Here is a 27,994-nt window from a genome sequence, read left to right as displayed (position 1 = left end):
GGAAGGGTGATTTCTGCATCAGAAGCTCCACTGAAAATGTCTGTCCAGTTTTCTGCACAGGCACCTTGGAGGAACAACAACATCAGTTTTCTGACCAGAGAGGCAGCTGTAACAGAGCAAGGAGAGACTATCATAGGTTTCTACCTGTTGGCTTTAGGTAGGTATTTGGCTTGGGTGTGAAAGGAAACTCTTAAATAGATGTTGTTAGCAAATTCAAAGTGATTCATTTTATCCCTAATGGAACAGGATGGTAGAAAATGTAGCTTTTTTTTTCAGCAATTGCAACATCAGAGAAGTACATCTTGCTTTTGTTAAAAAGAGATTTATAATCTATGCAGAAATCTTGAGGAAAAATAAATATTCAAGCCTGTAAACTTTCAACTAATGTTCATTAAGCTTAATAAATGGGAAGAAAAAAGAAGTACCTTATCAGAAGTACATGATAATTCCGTGTTTTCTTGTATTTTAGTAGCGCTGAATAAATGTTCCCTGATTTTCAGAGTTGTAGCTGTTGACAGTCAGTTGGCATCCTACAGTTATCTTCTGGAGAGACACAAAATATGTTTTGTGGTTCTTAACTTGAAATTTTTGTATTGTTGGTGCTTTAAATGCTGGATGCATACAGAAGTTGACTTCTTCAAGTAGACTTTGAGAAAGATCTAAGTACTAGAACCTTATCCTGTGTTAACAATCACAATACCAAGTGTTTCTTTTAGTTCCACTGGAAGACAGCTACTGTAAGTGTATAAATGGTTGAAAATGGTACTCAGTATAAATGCACTCTGATACCATGTAATTTTGGTTGTTTTTTTTTTTTTTAATATTATCTATTTTAGGTAGACTTACTGCCTAACACAAGGAAACTTTTTGAAATTTCAAAGGGTACAAGCATGCTAGGTAATAAAAAATTTCAACCATAGAGCCTCACAGAAAAATAGAAGAAAATTTAACTTTTATTAAATCTATTCTTCTAAACAGCATGGTTAGAAGACATAGAAAATTTTTTCTATTTTTAAATGATTGGCCTAACCGATTTTTTTTATTCTTAACTTATTACATATTTCAATTAACTTATTAGCCCTCTTACATTTGACAAAAACCTGTGGAAATAAGAATGTTAAATACTAAGTATTTTACTATGTTTACATGAGACTTCCTAATTTTGATCTATAGAAACTAGGGAAAGTTGTGCTTAGAACAAAAACAGAGATTCTAGTAGAAATATATATGGCTTCTATCTTAGGAGAGTGGTTGTAAGGTAAATCAGAGGTATTCCAATTTATGCCCACTCCATTCATATCTGTGTATCCCCTTGTGAATGGCTGGGAAATGTCTGCACCATCAGCTAAAGAATTAAGCAGTTGCACTTAAGACTAGAAAGAACGTCTTAGGTCAGCAAGGCCAGTCCCCTACTGAGACGACGTATAATCTCATTTACACAGCTATTAAGCTCCCTCATGTAACTGGCTAGGGGTTTTTTGGGGTTGTTATCACTCTTCCAATTGAAAGCATGTTCCTGATTTTGTCCCTCTGTTGGATAGGAGCCTTCACCTAAATTCTTAGCTGAAGTGATCGCAACAACTTTATACAATTTTTGGTCATTCCTTTTAATTGAAATAAATTTTTGCTTGTGAATGACATCCTATGGCCAATCTATGTTCCTGAAGGAACAATCATACCTTGAGGTCTACCTCTGTATTCCTCTATTTAGCAATTGAGGGAATTTTATTTTGTTGGTTTGTTGACTGGGGGGCAGGGGGTAATTATATTTATTTATCTCAGCCTTATAGCCAGGACTGAATACAGCATCCAAGCAGGGTCTTGCCATCACTATTCACATTCGTATTTACACTCTATCAACTCTACTGATCCCTCCCAGTATTGCCTCTTCATCGTACTGGTAGTTCATACTTCTTCCATCAATCAACCAGCAGGGATGTTCTCCTCCACTGCTTCCTGGTAGTGATCTCACATCTTGCAAATATCTAGGTGCCCGAGCCTTTAGGCTGTTGGGGTTTGATTTCTTCAGATCCTTCAGCCAAGCTTACAAGCACTTTGCATGTCATATCTGCTGTTTTGAAACTTACCTCAAGATTCAAAACTTAAGTTCCTTTTCTTGCAGAGTATGTACAACCAACAGAAGCACTACTCCGAGTTAAGTGTAGTGTAGATCTGGTTAAAACTGATGGATGTAGGTATACCTTTTGGAAATTATAACTTTTGAAAAAAATCTGTTAGTTATACATAAATCAGGAAAGTCCTGATTTCTTATCTCCTCAAAGGTCTACTGTCACAGTTCTGCAAGCACTAGCCACAGCAATTTATAGTTATTAGTTTAATGTACACCAATAACTCATTCTATCCAGGGAGCTGTGATGTGGCAGAGCAAGTTCTCTGTCACACAGACACCCTCTTTCCCTTCTGGCAGCAGAGAAAAAAGGCCAGTCCATGTGCTAGCTTCCTGTACCTCTGGTGCTTTAGGGCTCTGGCAGGACAGTCTGCATTGGCAGGACTCTACAGATACTTCCTTACACAAAGCCCCAAAGATGCTCATATTTGATACTCTTGGGTTTTTTGATGCCTTGGAAAATGGCTTCAGTGATAACACTTCTCTAGTTAGTAAGTGTTTTTCTTTTGAATTTAAGTATGGCAGTGCAGCTTCTTTCAAGTTCTGATGTACTTTTCCAAAACTAAAGAGATGTATGTGATTCGTATTAGCATTTATCCAGAAGATGGGGTTCCTCTGAATCTTCTCACCTTCGCAGGATAAAGTCCCAAAAACCTAACTACATTTGGCCAAGTCTTCCTGGAGTCACTCATCCTGACAGAGGTCATGAATATCCAAGAGCCATGGTCTAACACCTTTTGCTGAGATAAGGCCTCTGTATGTCCCCTCCTGGAAATTCTCACAGGTGACAGGTAGCACAGCTGTCATTTGTGGCAGACAGGACACTGATGTATGCGTTGTACGTGGTACAGCAGCCAGGCAGTATTGGATCCAGGTGAGGGCTCCTCAGCACCCTGCATGGAAGCCTGAGTGCAGTGGTGTCACAAGCTGACATCACGAGCAAACCAGCAGGAAGCGCGTGGTGCGTTTTGCAAATGCTGATGGACGTTGAGACCACTGCACTGCTTCTTGACACCCACGCCACTGATCCATCATTCTCCTTGTTAATGCTTTGGCCAGGGGATCAGCAAAGTGGGGGGAAGGTGCAATGCCCATTGGACAGCAGTGATCCCCTCTTAGAGGGACTCTAAGAGTGATAGCAACCACTGTATTACCCTGCACTAGGTCATCTGTGTCAGCATCCTCTTTCTGAAGGCAACATTCTACTCCCATCATTCCCTTCAATGAGCTCAAAACTGTCTCCAACAGACAGGTGAGAGCTTGTCGTGGTGCTGGGTTTACATCTAACCCCTTTTTGCCTATGCCATAAGTGGTGCAGTACTGTGGAAAATCCTTGTACAGTTTAAATTATGAGGTACAATTTAAAAACACTGCCCACTGCTGCTGGCTTCTAGACATGGGGAAAAAAATATAAAGCTTTTTTGCTTCATAATTATTAACTGGAATTCTTAAGTTGGGTTTTTTCCTACATTTATGCATAATTTGTTCTCTGTTTGCTTACCCTCATTTCACTCTTAACTGGGCCTGTTAGAGTAAATATGAGGCATAAAAGAAAATTTTAAGTCAATAGGAGAGAGTATTTATTAGAGGGCAAATTCTGACTTTTTGTAAGTGCTTCCATCAGAAAGGCATGCTGAGTGCATTACCAATCCCATCAGAACAGACCACAAGATCCAAACATGCCTTTAAAAGGCACACACTTCCGAATGGTAATAGTAAACTGCTACTTGACAAGTGACAGAATGAGTGTTATTTTAGGATTTTGTTTGACAGATAAATCTGAGAAGGTGGGAAAGGAAACAAGCTATTCACAGAACATTCATCCCCAAAATGATTGCATTTATTGAACAAATAATCTGTCCATGCTTTGTCAAGTCTAAAACAAGATGACTCTTTTCCTTCCTGCCAGAACTGGCAATATGCCCTGGACAGGATATTGTGTGTGTATAATTGGCAGTGAAGGCTGAAAACAGAGTAGGGTCACTTCACAGTTTCAGCAGTTAATGACAGCTTTGCGAATTCTCTGGATTTTATCACTGTTTTAATTAAAGTTTTCTGGGTGGAAAATCTTTTGCAGCAAGCCTCTTCTGATAGGCATTTATGCTTGTGTATGTGTAGCTGCGTAAGTTATTGATTTCATTCATGCCTGCTCTGCATTAAGATGCTCAATCCAATTTCTGTCCTAGTGGAAGGTTATTTGCTGAGGAAAGAGTTTAGTTTGTCTTGTGACACTGAGCCTCACCTTTTGCTCTCACTTCTTGAATTCTTCCATTTAAGGCTTCATATATATTTTAATGAGTTGGCTGAGTTGAAATGCCCATTTTTCTATTTCAGTCTTGCCAGGTTTTACAAGTAAAGGCCATGCAACAATGTCTAATAAAAGCAAGTCTAAGTAGAATGCATAATAACCTATTTTGGCTGGGCACAGGTGAACTAATCTACTGGAAATGTAGATGACCAGTTCACAGCAATCAATTAACTTGTGCCAAATTTAGTTCTTCAGAAACAAAGTTAACAATGAAACTGCATGCAGCCTCAAGTGCTTATTACTTGTTCAGTGACCATCTCAGGTACATGACAAAAACATAGGGCATGTCTGAATGCACAGGATGGAGTGATTTGACAGAAATATTTTTAAAATTACAATGTACTTTTTCAATATTCTTAGAGTTAAACAATCTCAGTGTTCTCAGTTGCTTTCAGCAGAAAGATTTTCAGTCTCTTTAGTCACTCTTTCTGGCTACTTTTCTAGTGCTTTCTTTGCATGAGTTGGTGGGCATCACACTGACACAGGAGTTTGTGAATAGCTGAAGGGCTGCCAAGCCAGCTAACTTTCACCAGCTTGCTTGGCAGCTCTTCTGCTCCTCCATAAGAAATCATGGATAACAGCACCAGACTCCCTTGTGGAGTGCTTTTGACATCTGTGGATTAAAATGCTCTCTTAGAGAGTGTAATTCCAGGAGAAGGATTACTACTGAATTATATAGGGGCAATACAACATTTTTAATACTGCTGTCCATCCTATTCCTCCTACCTCACAATATTTGTAAAACTACTGAAGTATTTGCATATTATCTGTGTATTTTGCCACATCAGAAGATCCAGCATCTCTCTGATGAACAACTCAAGTCAGACTGGCTTATGGGAAAGAAGTGGCAGTCCCTGTCTGAACTTATGCTGGGTGGCAGTGCTCAGTTTCTACCTAGCTGCTATTTTTTTTTCTCTCTCACCACATTTTGACCTGAGTTGAAATCTGTCTTTTTTCACCAGGATTGCCTTAGTATGCTGGGTTTGGATTCTGGGGTTGGTTTGAGTTTTTTTCTGCATACTCTTATGAGAATATTAGTGACAGCTTGCCAAAGATGGAACAAGTTCCCTCAGTTTTTTCTTTTCTATATTCTTTTTTACTGAGATGACACCTGGTAACATGGAGGCACTTCAAAAGTTCAGAGGTTTCTTTCTGGACTCTTGATCTACCTCTGATGTCCCCTGAGGCACACACCACCTGAAATACAGTTGAGGAGATCTCTACCCTCACTGAGTGTCAGTACTATTGCTCTGCTTGCCTTGAATTTTCAACCTTGTTCCCTGTTACGCTGTCAGGGCTTGGGAGAGGAAGGGAGAGGGGTTGTTTGGTTTGGGTGATTTTCTGTTTTGGGGTGGTCTGGTTTAGGTTTTTTAAGTCAGTCAGTCAATACAGGCAGCACATGTATCTGCTAGCACAGAGATCCAGTGTCCCATAGTCACTACTCTAGTTGACAGCACTTTTATGTGACCACTGATTTGATTATTGCATGGTTTACTAAGAACTGATTTTCTTCCATTTCTTTGGGTTTTTTTAAATCCAAACGAATATGGTCTACTACCCAGACAGACCATTTTAGGGACTGGATATGATGGTGCAGGTTCTCCACTGCTTTGCTTAAAAGGACTGTGCTTACCTGCAGAAATCATACTCTGTAACCTTATGCCCCTCAATGCTTCCCTCATCTCCAACCTCAGTTTGGGAATGTAATTCCCAAAAATTATCACAAGTACTGTATCTCTCTCACCTCTCATTGCTCTAAAATGTGCAATGTTGTTTGATGTGATGTTTTGCTCAAGTTCTTCTTTAAGACACTTTACCTGAAAACTCCCTTACCGTCCAGGCTAGGGGGAATTTGCTCTGTATGTTGCCAGGAAGGGCAGGTGTCTGACACTGTGAGGGTAGCCCTCCTATCCATTACAATGCACTAGCAAAATTTTGCTATTTACAAAGGAGGTGCCATTTTATTTTGTCTGCTATTTTAGCACTATGTCTTCATATGGACAGGGAAAAATATTTCATACGTACTGCCTTGATAACTATCTAACCTTGCAGAGGGTAGAATCAACATACATAAACAACACAACTCCCACATTTGCATTGCAGGCTATCCTCATTCATTCCCAAAACCTTCCTCCCCCAGTGCCCTGCTCTGCCTATTTATAATACCTAGACTCAAATAAAAGTCAGAAAATCTCTGAGTTAAAGTGCATGCAGTTGTTCAAAACAAGACTTGATTAAGAAACATTGTCACCTAGTGGCCAGAACAAGATATATTTATTATTGCTGATCTTGTAACAAGGTATATATAGAATGTATGTGTGTATCTCAGTGTATCATCTCACCAGTGACTATTTCTTGTCAATACCATACGCTGACATTTCAGCTCTTCCCAGTTCAAATACTGTTCAGTAAACTATGTGCATTTACTAAACAAGGAAGAGAAGCAGCAGCTTGGCAATGCAGCAAAAAGAAACTATTAAAAGTAAATTGCTCTACAGAAGAAGCAGTTCATCGAGCCATACAGAGACTGTCCCATCAACCACCTCCCTCCCATTCCAAAGTACCCGGAGCACCGGGAGGTATCTGCCCAGTCTCTTTCTTTAAACAGGTGCCTTGCTCTTTGACATTTCATCTCCTGAGACTCCCACATGGCCTGGAGTTTGAGGGACAATCTTCTCCCCTCTCTTCCTAGCCACAGCAGCCTGGCAGTGAAGTGCTGGATCCTTGACATTGACGTGGTGCTTCCTGAAGGAAGGCAGCTGCCCTCTTGCTACAACATTAAATCTATCAGCCATCTTTCATAGCACAGACTCCTTTGAATATCCAGAGGTGCTGTGCAGAGCCATCATGTCACATCCCTCTTTATTGTGTTTGTTCATCTCTTGCTGGGTCAATATACAGCAGCCTTATTCTGGGGTATCTACTGTTTGTGCCTGGGCAGAGGGCTGTGGGTCAGCTCTTTTCTCCCTCACTTGGTAATATTGTAACCTGGCATAAGGCACCAGGTGTTGCATTCCTTATCCTGTCATAGGCAGCAGACATTCAAAAGAAGTCATGTCTTGTTCTACCTTGCCAAGGTGAAGTGAGGTCACCAATGTCAGAAGTGGCAGAGCTGGTTTGTGGGATAGAAGCAGGAGCCAGCAGGGATCCAGGTGCTGCCTGACCTGCTGCTCAGCCCTCCACCCCCTTAACTGGCTAAGCCACATTTTCAACACTGAGCCTGACACTTATCAATGTACTTTCTGTTAAAAGTCATTCATCTCTATACATCTACGTAATTTCAAAAAGTGGATGCAAGTCACTAGGGTCTTGCACTGATGGGCAGAGCAATATCTGTGAACATTTGGAAACTCCAGGTCTCTCCAGCAGAGTAAGTGTCTGACTTTCACCAGCTTTGCCATTATCTCCCTTGTGTTTTGCTCACATACTTAGACACAAGCCTAGCATCTCTGTTCCTGGAGAGTAAGAGAGAATGCAACTTTCTGAAAAATTAAATAAAAGAGACTTTGAAGTTCTATTGCAAATATTCTCTTCATATGGATTGTCATGTGCATTACTGAAAAATATTCACATCTGGGACAGACTTTGCTGCAAGGAGATCCTAGATTGTTCTGAGAGAAGAAATCTAGTTGTATTAGCTGCCCTTTTCTAAGGAGAACTGATAAAGCAGCCCTCTGGCTACATGCGTGAACTTTCTGTATCCATTATTGTATATGAGGAACTTAAACAGCTGCAGATTTTGGCAGACTGCTTGTAGTCTCTGCTCCACTCTACCAATCTTTCTTTCTTCCTATTTTCCCAGGTTTAACACTTACGAGTTTCATCTATCCACTTAAGGAAGAAAAAAAACTTCAGGGAAAAAATCCACTTTAGATCCTTAAATGGTGCATCTTCAGTAGGTGTAGCAGCAGCTCTTTGGTTTTGTTCTGCTTTATTGCTACACTCAATTACTTGCTCCTACTTCTGAAATGCACCCAGCTGCTCAAAAAGGTTTCATGCATAGTTTTCTAGTCAATAATCTGGTTTAATATACTTCCAATGGAACAAAAGGGAATTTTAGAAGATATGTCATATTTACACACTCAACGGCTTCTTTCTTTATTTACTTTTTGATTTATAGAATTGTAGAATGGACTGAGTTGGAAGGGACCTTAAAGATCATCAAGTTCCATGGATTTAATTTTTTTTTCCAGGTTGGTTGTCTTGGTTTGGAAACAGCATTGTGATTTTTGTCCTGTATAAACAAAGACATGTTCTGCAGCCTACCGACTACCTCACATTTAACTTGGCAGTGTCAGATGCCAGTATCTCCGTGTTTGGTTATTCACGGGGCATCATTGAAATCTTCAATGTCTTCAGAGATGATGGATTCATTATCACGTCAATATGGACTTGCCAGGTAAGACTGGATTACACTAAATTAGACAAAAGGGGTGTAGCTGTTTCTCTGGGTGTGGTGTATATAAATAACCAGACAGCACCCAAATCATGAAAGGAGGTAGTCACTAACCTTTCAAAAGGAGTGTGTTCTCTTTTGTTGCACCTATAAATTTATGCATTGGGTTGGTGCTTCACCAATTTTCAGTGGCAACAGTTCTTACTAGTTTGGTGTTTTTTACTTCATGTCAGAGTTTACACTCATGTTGGAAAATCAAGGCATAGGCTGTGTTTGTCTTCAGGTCACCTGAAGCTAACCTGGTTGTTGCTTTAAGACAAATGTTAAAGTGCCAATGTTGACTCCTGCTTGACAAGGCTTGTAGAGCAAAACGTCCACATGGCATTTGGGCATAACCATACATTTTATCATGCAACATTTTGCACTAACTCAGTTGTAGCTCTTCAATCACATTTCTAAACTTTCAGTTGATTCATTGCCTGTGGTAGAATGAGTGATTTAACTTTATGGCACAGTCATCCCTGATCTTGGAGGCAGCTCTTTGTTGGAGTACTTGGAAAAAGTTATTATTGTTAATTCCGAAACATACCTGTGTGGGCAGAATATAAATGCACCCCATGAACACATAGGCACAAAGCTGGCTCCCTGGTGCTTTCAGCAACATCTGTGAGAAAGATTATGCTCTGTTTCATCAGGGAATCAAAAATCTGAAAATGACAGGATAGCCTACGGCAAGGTGTAAGAAAGATCATGATGAAGGAAAAGGGAGAGAAAAATAATCCTCTTTTCTTGGAGGCTTGGTTTTTTGTTGGTTTTTTTGGGTTTTTGGGGGTTTTGTTGGTTTTTTTGTTTTTTTGGTTTTTTTTAAGGAGGAAGTTGAGCTATTGTGCAACATAGATGAAAGAACATTTACAGGTCATGTCCCCTCCATTCAATAAACAGATTCTGTTTATGCAGAAAGGAAGACTTCCTGCAGGACACTGATTAATCTAGGAGCTGTAGCTTGATCTAAAAAATTATTATTTTATTGTTTAAAATGTATCTCTATAGTCATTTGACAGAAAAAGGATTTATCAAAATGAAGCTAATTATTTCCTCAGCAAAATAGCACCCTTTCTCTAATGAGATTGCCTACAGTTGCAATCTAAGGTCTTTTGAGCAGAAACTCTGAATTTTTTCATTAATGGAAAACTTTGAAGTCACCAGATAAATAAGCACATACCTGAAAACTGTAAGATTCACACCCATATTTGGAATTAAACAGATGCATATTTTCCCCCTCTTTCAAGGAAGGTTAGAGCTATGACTGAGAAAGGAAAGGTAAAATCTGCATCTCCAGGTTCAGTTCTAGCTTTGTTGCAGATTTCCTGTGTAAGACAGGGTAAGCCATTCAGTGTGAAATCCTGACCCAAGGTCAGTGGCATAACTTAATGCTTACAACTCACAAGGTTGAAAGAAGTAACATTGAATGACCTTCCTGCATTCCTACCCCAAGCTCTTTCAGAGCCCTGTCTGTACTGTGGCTCCTTGTTTTGGGCTGTAAAAAACAGCACACAGAGGAATTGGCAAGGCATGGCACACTCTGTCTCTGCATCTTGGTTTGCATGGGAACTTCTGTCAGCAGCCTTACAGATTTCTTTCATGATGCTTCTGCTTGGGAATCCCTCTTTGGCTGACTTGGAGCTACTAAATCTTGTTATGATGATCTCACCTTTTTTTTTAAGATTTAAAAATATTGGGATAAAGGGGTGCTTGAACTTTGTGAGATGGATGTGTGCTTAATCTTGCTGTACTTGAACTGCCTTTTCAAGGGGAGAAATGTCCATAACTTTTTCAGGGTGCCCAGATATTTTGTTGGTCAGAGTGTGTTAAGTAATTTGGTTTGGATCTTCTTGTTTTAAATGGTATTCATTTGTAAAATTTGGATATCAAGCAAAGTTTAAAGGTATTGGGATCCAAAGACTTTGTGCAGGATACTAATAATGCATTGGCTTTTCTCAACCCTCTGATTTGCAACAAATTAAAGTTTCTGCTCTGTAGGCTCTAGAGAGTAACACTAACAATTCCAAATATGAATTTATACTGTTATTAATACTAATTAAAATGAATGGTAGTGTGGAAAAGTCAACTTGTACTTTGAATTAAGTTTGGATTTGTTGTGGCTTGTTGAGTGGTCAAGCTGGTTATAGCTTGTTGAGAGAACATCATGTAGGATTCCTATTTCCACTGAGATTTTGTTCTGTCTTGGGGAACCTCCAAAATGTGTGTAAACCCTGACACCCATCTTCTTGATTAATAAACTTAAAACAGAAGCCAGTGATGAAAAAATATGTTACGGAAATAGAGTGGCTGGATTCTAGTAAGAATATTGTGCAGAAATAGCAGGAAGCTTCTGTGCATTAAAAAAAATGTGAAATCTACCACATGTGTGTAGGCAACCAGCACAAAGGTAATTCTGAAAATGTTTAATGTTGAAAAGCAATAGTGTGTTGATTGCTGTAGTCTGATTTAGTAGTTTTTCTAGAAGGGGTCTCACAGGCAGAACATGAGGAATGAGGACCTTTGTGCCATGAAGGTAAAGCCCAGGCTTTCTGTTGGGACCAGCTGAAGTCGATGTCTCTGGCTCTCCTCATGCACTCAGGCTCCTCTGCAAGTAGCTGGGGTGGCACTTAGCACACATGAGCCTGGCTCTTTCCTTAGTATGGCCCGTGTGTTTTCCCTTACTTGGTTTGTTTTGCTGAGTCCAGAGGACAGCCTTATTTGGTTTTCTGTCATTGTCTGGTTCACTACACATTTGCTCCTATTGATCAGCTTCTGCTGTCAGGAACGCTTAGGAAAATGTTATTTTCCCAAGCTGGCCTGTCATTTCTTTTTATGAAGAAATTTCATGAGCTCACCTCACTTAATCCACTTAACTATTTTGTTTTCCTCTGACTCGGGTCTCCTTCTGTGCCCTCGGGTAACATTTTTCAACATTAAGATTCACCATCCTTGGCTGCTGTGGTTGAAGGGAGTGGGGGAAAGGCAGACAAAGAGTACTTCTCTCAAAACAGCCTGGTCTTTGAAAACTCTCTGTAACAAAAGATGTATCTCCAGCTACCAGGACAATCTCACTGCATACCTGCTGAAAGGGACAGAGAGGAGTTCTTCTGTTCTCCTCCTCTCTATGGAAAAAACAACACTTTTCTTTCTCATGCCAAACATTATTTTTTGTGCCTGATAGGGCTCTTCTCTCAGGGATGAGGTTACATGGTACATCTGTATCGAATGCTGCCTCTGCTCAATGCTCTGTACAAATACAGTTTTCCAATGGTGGCTTTTGGCATCTACTTTCACTTTTATACCTCTGCTCTACCACTGTCTCATTCCTGAACTGGACAGAGGAAGGACAGTCAGTCTCTGGCACATCCATTTTTTAGCCTCTCCCAATATGATCAGTAAGTATCTGGTTCATCTGGTAAATTTCAGGTCAGGGAATGTAACCCAGTGACCAAGAGCCATCTGTTCCCCCACTGACCATATTCCTAGTGAAAAGCTATCTCAGGATATATTTTTGTCCTTCAGATATTTTTTATTTGTATGTTCAACTGAACCAGAAGTTGCAGTGGAACCAGTAACATTGTGTGCAAATGTTCCTACACGTAGGAAGTAAAGAAATACTCATTGTCAACAGGCAAATATGGCTTCTTCTGAGTTTTATTTATCAAATGACAAAGTTTTTCTTGTATTTTTGAATCATGTGGCAAATACAACAAAAGATGCAGATTTCAGGAGGCCTCTAAATACAGGGAAAGGACTGTAACCTATCTGAACTCCATAGGTACATTGCAGTCATATCTGAAAATAAATTGACTGTGGAGCGCCTTAGAATTTTAAATCCTTCATAATCCTGGTACTTCAATTTAAATTTATTTCCAGTACTTCACTTTTCTAATTTTTAAAAATTATTTTTGATAATGCAGTTTGGTTATTTAAATATTAATTTTTCAAAGACTTAAAGGTTTTACTGTGAGGATCAAGAAAACTGACTGTTCTTACAATGTGCTCACTCTGTTGGCATAGGCTTCTTTTAAAACACATTTCTTATTTCTGACCATTTCTTAGGTGTAAGATGTGTTTGGGCTGTGCATCCCAGAGCACAGGGTGGATATTTCCAGGTCACGGTACCGTCACAGACATACCCCCTGTCCCTGACGTGCTGACTGACATTCTTACCACAGATGCACTCACCTCACTGTCAGCCTAGGTATTCCCAGTCCATCTGGCCAGCCAGATGGTGCCAGAGCATCCCCAGCAGATCTGTCTCTGCACAGAAACATCCTCTGGAGCACCCATTTTTTAAAAAAGTTCCACTTTGAGGTGTTAGTGAGCACCAGAGTAGCTTACGTGACAGGATCCAGCTCCCACTGACTCTGTCCCTGCAGCCCACCCTCACCATCACAAGGACCAGCCTTCAAGGACCTGCCTTCAGCCTCACAGCACTGCTTCATATTGTGCACAATAATAAAGACACTGAGGGGAGCAGAAGAGAGAGAATTGACTGTTTCTCCTGTGGCTGGGTTTACTATAAAGCAGGGAGGAAATCTGGTTTTGAATCCTGCAGTGCTTCCATGCTTCACACAGCGCTTATTTATTCCTGTCTGGCATACCCTGGACAGGAGCACATGGCAATGTGGTCGTCAGCAGTAAGCCCCACACTGCACACAGGTATTGTTCCACTCTGTAAACCCTAATATACTCATGCAGTTTGCCTGACAGCACCAGATCTGTAGAGTATGTGCATCCCAAAAGGTCATTGTGTGCCCAAGAAGTCAAAATTATCTGGAAGCACCAGACTTAGTGTGTATGTATTGAGGAGTAAGTGGCCCACAGATGTCTTCATCAGACTTTCCAGATTGTGGTGGTGTAGCTGATCAAGCTGCCATCTGAAATCCCAGATAAATAGGGATGTCTAAGAAAAGCTAAATTAGATGTGCAAAATCCCTGTTTTAACAATGCTGCTGTTGGACAAGGAGGGTTCCCTTCTCTCCAATGGATGTCTGGCACTAAGGTAGGGAGCCTCTTTTAGTCTCTAGTCCCAGTATTTGTTTGCTTTAGCAATTGCTGGGCCCCCCCTTATGATGAATAGTCCTGGGTCTGGGCTCCAAAGTAAATCCAGCTCTCCCACACAGTCCCTGGGGGTAAAGGGGGAATGGGTCAGCAATCCCTCTGCTTTTTTCAGTGGCACTGTTAATTTTTGAAAGGTCTTGTACAGTTAAGGGAAGGAAATGGCTGAGAATACCAAGGAATCACAATCTTTTGTGTTGAGAAGTAAAATATGAAAAATCAAGCAGAGGGTGAGGCATGTCCATCACCTTGTTCTGTTGGTTTCCTTAGGAGCCTCATTTGCTCACCAGCTTTGCCATCTCCAATCTAGGAGCAGAGCTCAGAGCCACAATCCTCCTCTCACCAGGAAAGTGACTAAAGCCTGCAGAGCTGAGCACATTAGCCCTTGCCCCTTTTTGGAGATTCAACTTCCAGCCACTCCCTCTTGCTAGCACCTAAAAAACTCCAATATTTTGGGTGTTATTAAATATCTAAGGCTCTCTCATGACATTTGTGAGAAGAAATAGTGTCCACCTTTTGTAAAAATTAGAACTGAATATCTGAAACACCAAAAAGAAAATTGCAACAGTAGGAAATGCTGAGAAAAGTATGATGAAAACACATGGCCTCTTTTCAGAAGTTTTGAGGGCAGAGCTTTCAGTCTTGAATAAATTCTTTTGTGTTTATTAATAGCATTTGCTTTCTCAGAACATGCATTTATCTCTTCCTATACATAGATTGTAAAATATTGCTAAATCTTGTCTGAGGAGGAAAGAGAGGATTAATACTTTCCTCTTTTAGCGAAATCTTCTGTAAATTGTCTGATAAATCAAAAACCCTAAAGGCATTTATGCTCTTACAAACACAGTAAATTTGGAGCACATTGATTTCTGTCCATTTAACATGACTCATCAAACCAATCAATTGTTTATGTAGCGGGACTACTGACTCTCTTGACTTGGTTAGTGATTTTATGTGTTTTATAAATACCAAGGAAGTGTTTACACATTACTTTGTGTGGAGTGGTACTCCCTCACATTCTGTGGAGATGAAAGACCAGTGGTAGCTCCACAGTCCATGTTAAGTCCAGTAATAAAAGCAATGTCAGATGGGAAGGGCCAAAATTACACCTTCCAAGTTTTCTTTTTACTTCCTTCCCAGTAGAGCTTCTGGGGAGATTACTGAGGACAGACAGCCACTGCTGCCAAATGTCTGTATGCATTGTTTGTCAGGCTTGTTCCAGCGTAATCCTCCATTCACATTGCTCCATCATCCATTAATTTTTTCCTTCACTTTTTCTGAAACAAATTTATAGCTCAATTATGAACACTGGAATGTATCCTCATTCTTGTTTCCTTGCCTACCTGAGATTTGGATACTGAAATATAAAGTTGCTGAGGTAGTAGTCTTCCCTATTTCTTTATTTCTGATCTGCCTTCATATAATCTAAAGAGTGTATACATTGCAGTCAAAGAGGTAAAGGCAACTCATGTAGACATCTGTGAGTTGAATTTTAATGAGAAAAATACTTCATCTGCAGGGAAGGGAGGAAAGACTGCCTTTGCACAAGCAGAATCATTAGCAACGTAGAAGATCATTTCAGTGTAACTAATGTGACTTCGGGGAAGTTCCGCCAGTTTCCATTAGTCATGAATTCTCCTTCATTTTCCTCTAAATGAGTATTTCTGCAGTCAATTGCGACTAATTAGGTGAGTTATATATTTGGTAGTGAAAATTTATGAATGCCCAAACTGTCTGTTTCCTTGTTTAACAAGTCTGATGTAGCCCCTGCTGTGACACCCAAGCACTGGGTCAAACCACACACTGCTGCCTGGATTGGGCATTCCTTGTCTAAGAGTGATCCTACAGAACCAGGAATTTACAAAGCCTAAGTTTTGATTTCTGTACTTGCTTTTCCTTCCAGAGGGCTTTGAAATACCCTTTTCTTATTTCTCCATGTGGAAAATAGTAGCCTTCCACATCCTTCTGTGCTGATGTCTAAGATATTAAATGTTTTCTTTCAAAAAAATGCTATCCATCACTCCTTCATCATTCAAGATCTTCTCACCATAGGGCTGAACAAATAATATTCTTCTGACTCCTCTCTGTGTGCCACATCCTCTCACTGGCTTTTAAGCAAAATTTCATCTGAAATGAAAATATCACTCTGATAAAATTTGTAAATATAATTCTATCTCACATGTACTCATCTTCTCTATCACAAAAAATTTTCCATTAAGTGAGTACACTGATAGTACTTAGGAAGTAAATCAGTAAATCACACCTAGATCTTGTGCTGAGTGAATCAATGACAAGATGACTGCTGCTTGCAATGGGCTGTATATGACATGACATCCAGGACTTCCACACCACTGCAGAAAGGGATGACGTTGCCTCTGGTGGGTTTCCATATCACTCTTTAAGGCCAAGAATAAACTGTATCTTTTATACTTTTTTCCATGCTCTCCCTGGTCTACTAGGACTCCTTGGAAATTCTTGTGACTCTCCTGTTATTTTGGTACAGGACCCATAGGGGACAAGAGTGTTAACCTAAGAGGAGATCTGCTAGTAGCCATGCAGCTTTTTCAGGTTTTCAGGAAAATAACATTGTTCTTGTCTTGGTCACTTAAGTTTGAGCCGGTGCCATCACTAACCTGCCCTGCCTTTTGCCTAAGACCTTCCTGAGCAGAAGAACAAGCTCAATTCTAGGCATTCAGCCAGCAGTCAGAGGTGTCCTTGTATAAACCTGAGGGTGGCTACATAAGCAGATTCCTTCTTGTTGGGAAGCAGCACAGAGGATTATACTTTGGAGAATGTGTAGGGTCATTTGTAGTCTCTGTGCTGTCCTGAAAAAGTCCATGAACATTGGTACCTCTGATTGCCTTGAAGTGTATAAACCTCAAGAGACATTTAACACGACGTTCTGAAATGGAAAAGAAAATACTTAAAAAAAAAAAAAAAAAAGAAAATTATTTTAATCTGATGTGCATGGATTTCAGTTACGTACAGGCCACAAAGCCAAGCCTTGCCTTCTGTGGTAATGTAAAGATGAGACGGGTGACTCTTCTTTTATCTGTGTACTTGTTTATTTGTATTAATGGTGATGCTGACAATAAACAAGTAGACTCTGAATTAACGTCACTACAGTGGAGAGGAGTTTTGGCTCAGGCACACTGAAATTAATTTTACAGCGTAGCACAGATGTTCCCAAAGGGCAATGCTAGATTTTCCTATCTAGTGCTTCTTAATTTCCCTCTACACTAATTCACAGAAAGACAATGGCAATTCAGCATTTAACCTGAAGATGGGAATCTTTCCAGTGTGTCTGGATCATCTGGTGGTATGAACTACATGCTCCCAGTTTATTCTTCACAGGGGGATGTGAGAGGCATAAACCTGCCATGATTCCATGGCATCTACCCAGAGCTAGAAAGCAGGTGTGTTCCCAAGCATTTGGAGATGGACTACTTGAAGTAAGATTTTTATCTGATGAGGCTGTGTAAGGAAACTCTGCAAGCAATTTCTATCTGTTCATTAAATGCCATGCCCTCAAGGGCATCCTTGCCAGTGCTAGGGTTGCTGCATTCATAGATGTGCTCCTTGATAGGGGCAGGTACAACTGGGGTTAGAAATTGTGGCCTGAGAGGCTACAACTACAGTAGCTAAAGGTCAGCCTAAAGTATACCTTGAACCTTAATTGATTAACCTGGTAGATGAAACTGGGTTCCCCAGGTTTACTAAAGCCAAAACTTGACCTGCATATATTAATAGTGGCACTGAACATACATTTACTATATAGTATAATTAGTTTAATTACATATCTGGACACATAATAGTATAGTCTAAATACTGCATTCATAGTTTTCTATCTTTAGAATATATGCCAGCCACAGAAAGATTTAATCACTTTGAGTGCAAAATACTGGATGTCTGATGCTCTCAGTTAATGGTTTAAACTCTCTAATCCTGTAGCATATCAGTTCTCATTGTTTACTTATACATGGAGGGGCATTTGTATCAGAGCCCTCTAATGGCTTGGGTTGATGCCATCACCTCTAAGCACAGCTACCCTTGAAGCCTATTGAGACATTTTAAAAGGCAGGATGCAAACATACCACAACAATGTCTCATGAGCAAAAGGTGTTGTGGGAACTGTAGTAAATGGTAAGTCTCTTTCACCTCCTGTATTGTAGAAAATCTCAAAGAAACTATCTGAGTCCTTTAGGAGCACTATGCATTGTGGGTTTTAAGTAGTCTTTTGTGAAGACTAATTTTGATTATTGAACTCAGTAGTCCTTCTAGAACCTCTGATACTAGAGTTACTGTAGTCCAGGTGACACATCATAGTATATTTAAGAGATAGGATCATTACTTTATCATCAGACTCAAGGGGAATATTTTTTCATTTACTTCAAACTTTAAGAAATTGTTAAATTTAAAGTTAAGTTTTTAATTTTAAAAAATCTATTCCAAGGTATCTACAATTGCTTTTACAAATGTGTTTCTTGAAGATTGATTTAAATGCTTTTTCATTTCTTGATGTTGAATGAGGTTGATTGCCGTTATCTAATTTCATTATGATCTCAGAATAATCTGATCTGTATTTTAAAAGAATAGTAATTCTGAAAGAGTTTATTGTGGTAACTTTAAGTATATGCTGTGGGCAAATAAACCTTCTTAGAAGTTTATGCTTTTCTTTATATATTCATTATCTCATTTTCAATAGAAGAAAAATACAGGATGCTGTGGTTCTGAAGGGAAACAAATGGACTTTGGGAAATTGCAACAGATTTACCAGTTGGCCAGAGGAGGGAGTGAGGCAGCCTTTGTGGCTGGTGAGATCAATGTTTTGGCCCAAAGTGAAAAATAATAGCTATTTTGGCAGTCTGCTTTTGTGCAATTAAACCTCTGTTAATCCAGTATTATGAACAATAGGTTATATTTTACTCTGCTTTAAATGAAGACAACCCTTATGAATCGGTAGGGATTCATAAGTATTAAAGGTAGTAAAAGTGAGGCACACCCAAGCTCACAACTAAAATGTTCATAGTGCACTGGGGATTCCTAACTCTTTCTGTGTTGAAGCAAATGAATTTGCATGCAGTAGGAGCTCTATGTATTGTGGGTTGTAAATAGTGCTCCAAGAGCATTAGTGAAATTTAAAGTCAGGCACAAGTACAAAGCAGAAAAAAACCCACAATTTTTTCTTCAGTTGTGTCTTAGCTTCCAGGCAGCATAAAGATAATGAGCACCTTCCATGCATATCTATATAGCCAAGGGAGTAATGCTGGTAGAGCACTTGAGAGAAAGCTTTTAAAATTGCTAATCTACTTCTGCTTCTTAATGGGTAAAAAGGAAAGCTGGTGTATTAAAATTACCATGCAATCAACTTTGTGTTTATGTCAGAATTCATTACTGCCTGTTAACACTGCTGCTATTTGATCATAATTAATAATAGGAAGGGAAAAATTGCATTAAACAAAAATGGAAGTATTATGACTATGGAAGGAAGGAGCTGGCTGGGGGGTAGAATAAAGGAAAACCAGAACTGTGTAAGGGGAAGAGCATCAATCTTCCAAAGTAATTAAATGTTATTTACTAGTCTAGTATTTCCTTGGCTGTCATTCCATATATCTTTAAAGATGCAGAAAACTGAAATTATCACACATTTTTGTAACATGCAGATATTAATCTCTGTCTATAGAAATTGGGACAATGTTAAAGCAGTTTTTCTGTTGTTGCCTACTTGGGTGCCTAGCAGTTGCCTTGCTACCTACAGTCAGTGCTGTGTGTTCAAGAGCAAAAAAAGTAGCAGAGATCTTTCTTCCAAATCCAGTAGGTGTAAGCTTGAAGTGAATTGGCTATATCTAGAGGAAGATCCCTTGTTTTCTTCAGAGGACATATGTCTAAATGACAATGATATAAAAGTGTTGCAGCATTGACAAACTTGCTGGGAAATGGTTTATGCATAGTAGGGCTCAAAAGCCACTTGTTGCCAATAAAAGTTTGGGACAAGAGTGGTCTGAGTACCATGCTCCCAAAGCAGCCTGTTGGATGGTCTCTCGTGGTTAAATGTTCCAGATGCTGTGGCTCCTGTATGGGCTGTTCTGCAGTTTGAAAGCCAACATTTACCTCTTTTATTCATTCCATCCAAGCTCTTGTCATCCCCAGAGCTCCCTCTGCTTCATAATGTTTCCCACTGTCACTGTTCCCGAGCCACTGAGCCTGTGGCTAGCATGGGGGCAGTGACAACTGCCCTGGGAGGCTGCTGCCACTTAGCCACTTACAAACCATTTGGCCCTGGTAATGTCTCTGCTGGTAGCCCCCACAGCTGCAGAAGATCTGATGAAATGATGGTATGAAATAGTATGCAAACAAGATGTGGTACTGACCACATGTGGTATTTTATTTTAACAAGGCACCGCTCCAAAGAAAATATTTCCAAAGAAAACTTTTTCTTTCTTATGGTGACAGCTTCATCTTAAAGGCCAAGAGTGTATTTTTAGGCCCACCTTCCTCCCTTGTAGGTGTCCTCAAAGGCTGTTTGAACCAATCACTTGATATGATTGTCTCTCTTTGGTCTGACATCAGGGAAGAAGGGTAGAAGGAAAATGGTCACATCTGCCAGTGATAAAACCAACAGATCTATTTCAGAAAAACACCCCTGATTTTAACATTGGCCTATGATACACAGTGGGAAGCCTGTTCTGCTCTTCTAGTATTCAATCTCATAGCTCTTTAGGCTTAATTTCAAAGTGTTTATTTGCATCCTTGTTGAAATACTGCTTCCTTTCTAATCTAATAACTATTGCAATTCCTTAAGATTATGGTCATTATGTTTTCCGCATCTATGAAGCATTGTTAGAGCAAACGGAGAGGTGGCAGCTGTTTGCACCAGTAAGGCTAATGAAATGCAGAGCACATTTACATATCCAGGTATTTCACCAACATCCACAGCACACAGCAGGCCAAATTCAGCCAAGTTCAGCTTCTGGCAAGCAGCTGAGACATCCAGGAAAGTCTGTTTTAAGCATGGTTGCATTCATACACCAAGCATGAGCTGACTGTAATCAGAGCACAGGTGAGTGTAGATTCTTGTAGTAGCAAGCCTTGCATGTGTTTAAAATGTGGTGGGTCTGTAAAAGTTTAAGAAGTATTTAGAGTCAACATGAGGACACTGGTAGTAAGAAAAAGCACCAGTGAAAGAAGTGATGAAGCTGTCCTTTTTCTAACCCTTCAACCAATTTAATTTATACAATCTGCCAGGGTCTTAGATTTAAGCCTGGATTAAAGCCCCAGATCCAGTGCTGGGATAAACTGAATTCCACAGGAGCTGTGCCCATTCATACAAAGACAGAGTTTGTTCCTGTATACTAATGATGTGCCTTTCCACCAAAAATGTCAGTATTTTAATGTCAAGTTACTGTCCAGAGACGCTTAATATTCTTGCTTCACTAGGTGTAAAAGTGGCACCTTCAAGAGCTCCTCTGCTCTGGACAGTTTAACATATCCTTTTAAGATTCCAAAACAATAAGGGATTGGCTGTCAGCATTTTGCCTGGGTCATTTCCCAGCCATAGAGTGCTCCCTAGCAGATGGCTGCATCCATGTCCGCTACAGCCAACAGAACTTCCCGGTTACACCCGGCCGTGAAGCTCACAGGGCTGTGGCCATCCCGCAATGTGGCTGAGGCACTGATGTCAGCAGGAGCCACAGAGCTGCATGGCTCTGCCTGCATCACAGCGAGGGGCTGAGGATCAGGGCTTCAGAAATAGCAGACAACCAGCAACACCAGACATTGAGACTCAATCTGCTGGATCTATTTAGGTTTTGAGGTAATAAAAAAAAAAAAAAAGATATTTTCTCACTCAACCCAGCCCTTCACCTCCTACATTCTTCCCTCTTTGGCCTAAATTTCTTAGGATCAGTTTGCATGTTTGTTCTGTATAAACAGGGCAGCTACATCCAGGCATTTTTGCCTGTTCAGGGCTTTTCTTCTCTCCAGTTCAAAGTTTTTCTCCTTCATTTAGCAAGTCATTTAAGGGAAACATAGATGTAAGGGTGTGCTTGCTTGCTTATTGTATGTACATGACAGAGCACTTATATAATTTTTGAACATTTACTTGCTCACTGATCCTACAGAAGATAACTGCACCTGACATTTTGTGTTTCCCTGCTAGTTGTGTTTCTGGAAAAACTTTTGAGTTCATTAACATGAAAATGACAGGAGAAATTCCTGTGATTCTTTTCCCCCTCTACTCTCTGCAGTAACAGAACATCCTGTACTGCTTTGTTTTTCAGGTTGATGGCTTCCTGACACTCCTCTTTGGCCTGGCTAGCATTAATACCCTTACAGTGATCAGTGTGACACGCTATATCAAAGGCTGCCACCCTGAGAGAGGTAAGGAATAAAGGCAGTTCTGCCTTCACTGAACCTGGTGCAAATCTGTATTTCTCTCAGTCACTATTATCAGTCAGGCAGGCTATATTAAATATAAATTAAACACATTGAAAACCAGGACATAATACAGTCATTTACATTACAAACATATTTACATAGAATCCTTCAGGGTTAACTCCAGTAAGAGCCAAATTATTAGAGGTACACTCAGGTCACCATGGGTAAATTAATCCTTGTGCTAAAGGTACCACAGGCACTGCTGACCCTCTGTATTCCTCAAAATATGACTCAAATTGCTCCTAAGTTATACATCCTTGTCTGGATCTCACTGAAAAATATTTTATCTTCTATGAGATGATGTTTGAGAGGTTTCTGGTCAGGGATCAGATCAATTTTCATGCTTTTGCTGCAATTGGCTTGTACCATCTTTCAGGCAGGAACCTACCAATGTCTGCAGGGAAAGCATGTGTGAGTACATAGGATGCATCAGATGAGTTTTTCTCTTTACTAGCACAAGGAGTACTTGCTGAGATAAGAACTTCAGGGAGGTAATTTTTTCCACAGAAAGTTCTTCTGCAGTTTGGTGCAATTATAGACTTGTTGAAGTTAACTTTGAGCACAAACTGCTGCTGAAGCTGATGGAGTTTTGCTGTGATGTAATCCTACATCTTCTAATCATTGCCTGTTAAGAAGTCATATTTAAAACCCACATTTCTCTTTTGTGAAGCTCTACCACATATCCATCTGATGGTGTGCATAACTTATGTTTGAATCTCAAGTAAATTTGAGCAAGTACCCAGTATAACGTTACAGAAATGCTGAGGAACAGAAATTGGGAGACTCATAAATATTTCCCACATAAATGAAGAAATAACCACAGGGTATGGCAACAGCAGGAGAGATTGAATCTTTTGTATCAAAAGGCTAATACAGGCTGGGCTATTTTCTCCTTTTTAACAGGGAAAAAACTTGATGGGAATAAGAAAATCCCCCAAATTTAGATTTATCTTGTTAATTTCTATGTAAAATACAATTGTATCCTGCATTTTACAAAATTACAAAGCATGAGTCTAACACAGAATTAGCTAATTCCAGAGCTCTCAACAAACTCATTGTCTCCTGCTTAAAAACCATTCATTTCCACTCTTCAGTGGGAACACAAGCTTGACAGATGCTTTCAAAATCAAACTTTTCTTATGAATATGCATTTTTCTACCTTAATTTTTTTTAATAGCAGTGCATTTGGATTTCAGATATATGTTTGCCTTTCCAAGTACTATTTTCTGACCTAAGCATGCCATTGCAGGTCACTGCATCAGCAACAGCAGCATGTCGGTGGCTCTGGTTCTCATTTGGGTGGCCGCTTTCTTCTGGTCTGCAGCTCCATTGCTTGGCTGGGGCAGTTATACAGGTAACAGGTTGTACTCAGTTGTACTTACTTGGCACCTCTCCACTGAACAAAGATAAACTTACCTTTCTTTCTTGCTGTTTGTGATTAACCAGACTGATTATCAGTGGAACTGAGGAAATCATTCATTGTGCGTGACGTAGGCGCAGAGTGCTGCCTGCTTTGGTATCAGCTATAAAGAGATTTTTTGAAGATATCACAGGAAAGTCTTGGACCAAGTGCATATTGCCTATGGAAAAAAGAGAGGCCAGAAATACTTGGCATGGTTAAGCAATGAGATAAAGAAAACTATCAAAAGACATCCTTCAAAAACTGTCAAGTTTAAGAAACTAGCAAAGAACATAAGTTCCAGCAAGTTAAACTTGTAACTAAATAAGACAAGCCAGAAAGATTTGGCAAAACAATTTACTGAAAATATATAAACTTACATAGCAAAGGAACTCAAAGGTGTTGGAAAGTTCGTCAGTCCAAGAAAGAATTAGGGCACAAGAAAAGGCCATATCAAAAAAGGAGGGTGAGGGAAAAAAGGAAAAAATTTGTGTCGTGAACACTGCAGAAATTCAGTGGCTAAGGCATGTGACAGACCAGATATGGATGGAGAAATTGTCTCAATTTAAGCCTGTAAGAATTTGACAAACCAAATATCTAGGAACAAATGGAAATGATACAGAAGTCCCAACAACTGAAATCATGTGACTGACATTGTCCAGCCATTTCCTGTCTGGATTCTGTAGGCCTCTGCATTCTTTTCTGAAGTCATGAAATCTATGGAGACTTACTGAAGCAACTATGTGCATATATTCTCTTATTTACTAAGTATGGAAGCTTTGAGATATCTCTGGACCCTTGAAGTATGGGTGTGAGAAAAGCAGCTGTTCCTATGGTTGGTTAAATATTCTATCCGCCACAAACCAAAACACTCCCAAGATACAGCCTCAATGGACCTTTGGTTTGAGACAAATTAAACTGTTCATTAGACTGTCTGAATTTTATGTCATATTTTTGCACTCTGGACTGCCATAAACTTGGTTGTTTTGGACTGTGTATCTTCTGTGTATTTTCTGTGTATTTCCTGTCTATCTTCTGGTGATCTGTGTTCTTTTTACATTAATCTACCAGCTCTTCATTTATCGGGGGACTTCTGTTGTCTGGTTTTGGCCTTAAAATTGAGTCAGGAACTTTTTGGGCGACGCTACTTTGTCAGGACATTCAGGTGCCTCCATGGACCCTGTTTGAATTCAATTCCTTGACAATGTTTTTCAAGACTTCTTCTAGGAGTGCTTTCTCCTGCTGACACTCACAGCAATTTTGGGTTCCTGGGCTGTCTCTAAACACACCTCCAGTGAGAGCACCCACAGAGATGTGGAAATCCAGCAGCAGGCAGCAGCAGAGCACAGCACATTACATCTGGCTGCCTTGAGCCTTTCACTACAACACAGTATCTTCAGGGGCCTCCAGGACCCCACCAATTTTTAGGAAAATCACTTGGTTTTGTCCCTGTGGAGGGGAAAAACATAGCTGTGAATTCTGACTTGCAGAAAATCTGCTGGATTTTCTTTTCCTGTCATCTGGACGCTGGTTTCATTTTTCAGGCAAAAGTTTTCAAAAGCAGAAACCCAGAATTAAGCCAGATTTTACAGTTATGTTTTTGAATCTTGAAGTCTACTGATGAAAAAGGCGAAGGAGAGAAAAATCTATTTCTATTACAGAACACATTCATATAGCAACATCTAGAGCTTTTGGTGATAAAAATACTGATCTCTTTTTGATGAGAATTCAAAAGAGATTTTAAGCTTTTGCTCATTTAATTCCTTCTGTTTAAATCTCCTATCACCTGTGGGGAATTAATGGAATTTGTTTTCTTCAAAATTACCACTGGATGTTAGGGAGAGATCTGCTGCTAAATCATGTAGTCTTCACATGTATTGTATCTCCAGGACCTGTTAATACTTGATTTTCCTAATTTGGATTCATGCTTTATTTATTTGTAATTCAATTTGTTGCCATAGCTGTCAGAAAAAACAAAAAAACCAAAAACAAACCCTGCAGTTTTTTCTACTTAAAAAGAAAAATACACAATTCACAATCTACAGAAAAACCTCGAAGGTTATAGAATTCAAGTTTTCTATCAGGACATCTTTGCAAACACATTAGGCGACCTAAAGAAGTCAACTGTTATTCATAAAAGTGTTCAAGCCAGAGACTACGCATTATTCCCACTGCCTTTTCCTTAAGCCCCTGATCAGCTAGTGTCTCACTCGTGGTAGACCCTGTAATCTGCCTGACTTCATTTCTAAACGTCTGCATCTCTGTGTTGCAGGACTATGTATTTCCCATTTATCGAAAGGTCTCATATCTTTCTAAATATTTATATGTTTCATCTTCTCATAGTCTTTATCATTAGCTATATCAATTTAGTCTCATGGCTCTCACTGCAGTAGAAGTTCCATTACCTCAAGAAGCATCAGTATTTTTATTTCCTGCTTAATTATTTATGTAAGTAGTGACTTTTTACATTTGGCATATTGTCTATGGAATTCCTTGTTATGCTGTTACAGCGCCCATCTTAGGAAGTTACTATATAGAGTATTATGACAAATAACAGTACTTATTAATCAAGGATGTAAAACCTTTATTTTTTTTTTAAATAAAGTGCCACAGTTTCCTATCCTGAAACAACAGTTTGTGCATTATGGATTTACATTAGCAGTACAAACTCAACAGAATGATAATACACATTAAAAATTGTTAAATTTTAAATGGTCTTGAAAATTTGTTTATGTAGTAAGTAATGTCATGTCTCATTAAATCAGAAAGAGCAATTAATTCTGTAGTGCTTAACAGAACAAAAATACAGAATTTTAACTAATAAATTAATTGCTCAAAAGCAGATCAATATTCTAAAAATGCTAACCAATTTATTCTTGCTTTCCAGATCGCATGTATGGCACATGTGAGATAGACTGGGCAAAAGCCAACTTCTCTACAATCTACAAGTCCTATATCGTCTCCATTTTCATCTGCTGTTTTTTCCTACCTGTCATAGTCATGGTCTTCTCATATGTGTCAATCATCAACACTGTCAAACTAAGCCATGCAATGACAGGACTGGGTGATCCCACAGACAGACAGAGGAGAATAGAGCGGGACGTGACCAGGGTGAGTTTGGGTTTCATATTGGGTGGGATTCATCTCAATTAAATCTGTCTTTCCAAAAATTGATCTCCACTAGAACAGAGGAGAACAAAACCAACCAATTACATTTCATTTTTTTTCTTTATAACTCTAGTGACAGAGTCTGAAGTCAGTGAAGAATATGAGGTTTGTTTAAAATTTCTACTGCATCAACTGGTTAATATTGGTGCTACATCACATTTCAAAAATAATCTAAATATAATTGGAGTGGGTTATACAGCACAAACCCCAAAAATTTGGTTTGGCATATGCTGTTTTCTTTCAGAAGTTACAGTACTTCTGAGCATACTCAGAAGTTAGAGTGGAGATTTCAGTTTACTCACTGTTTAGTTAAGTCGACCTGAAACCCTCTGTATTCATATAAACATATAGGAATGCAGCTATTTTCATTCTGTTAGATGAGGCATTTCTCAACCACACCACCACGCCAAAATTCAATATGTAGCTCCTAGGTCTTCCTGGCTGCATCAAAACAAAACATTTGCTTGCCCATATTCTCCTATAAGCCATACCCTCAGGGCAATCCAGACCTTTCCCTTCCAGCCAAGTGTTCAAGTTATTATTCTCAGTGTTTTGCTCCCCTGATGTAGTCTTCCAAAATAGACTTAAGATTATTCTTCTTCTGTCTTTTAGGTTTCTATTGTCATTTGCACAGCCTTTATTATTGCATGGTCACCATATGCTGTCATCTCTATATGGTCTGCCTATGGTCACCCTGTGCCCAACCTTACCAGCATCCTTGCCAGTTTGTTTGCTAAGTCTGCCAGCTTCTACAATCCCATTATCTACTTTGGAATGAGCTCCAAATTTCGAAGGGACATTTTCATCTTGTTCCATTGTGCCAAGGAAGTCAAGGACCCTGTGAAGCTCAAACGTTTCAAAAACCTCAAACCAAAGCAGCCACAGCCTTCTCAGAAAGAAGAGAAGTATGCACCAGAAATGCACCCCGCACCAAGCCCTGATTCCGGGGTGGGAAGCCCAACCAACACCCCACCTCCAGCAAACAGGGAAGTGTATTTTGGTATTCTCGATACACCATCCAATAACCCCAATATTGAATGTGATAGATTGTAA

General features: G+C 39.6%; 1 protein-coding gene across 1 annotated transcript; it reads left to right on the top strand.

Annotated features, from left to right (window-relative positions):
* The first annotated feature begins 36 nt into the window (after positions 1-36).
* On the top strand, positions 37-27,994 carry LOC128805491 (opsin-5-like). The gene is made up of 6 exons (XM_053974233.1): positions 37-157; positions 8,630-8,835; positions 22,218-22,317; positions 23,624-23,728; positions 26,661-26,884; positions 27,554-27,994. The coding sequence occupies exons 1-6, from the start codon at positions 37-39 to the stop codon at positions 27,992-27,994; spliced, it is 1,197 nt and encodes a 398-aa protein (XP_053830208.1).

Source organism: Vidua macroura, chromosome 3 (genome assembly GCF_024509145.1).
Source record: "Vidua macroura isolate BioBank_ID:100142 chromosome 3, ASM2450914v1, whole genome shotgun sequence".
Taxonomy (NCBI): Eukaryota; Metazoa; Chordata; class Aves; order Passeriformes; family Viduidae; genus Vidua; species Vidua macroura.
Note: the sequence above shows the minus strand (reverse complement) of the source record. Positions and strands in the feature narration are given on the sequence as shown.

What these genes read in the sequence shown, in the direction of transcription:
- LOC128805491 (XM_053974233.1), top strand. Translation starts at nt 37, where the DNA reads ATGTCTGTCCAGTTTTCTGCACAGGCACCTTGGAGGAACAACAACATC. An exon ending in TTTCTACCTGTTGGCTTTAG is followed by an intron (nt 158 to 8,629) that starts GTAGGTATTTGG and finishes TTTTTTTTCCAG; the next exon opens with GTTGGTTGTCTTGGTTTGGA. An exon ending in TGGCTGGGGCAGTTATACAG is followed by an intron (nt 23,729 to 26,660) that starts GTAACAGGTTGT and finishes CTTGCTTTCCAG; the next exon opens with ATCGCATGTATGGCACATGT.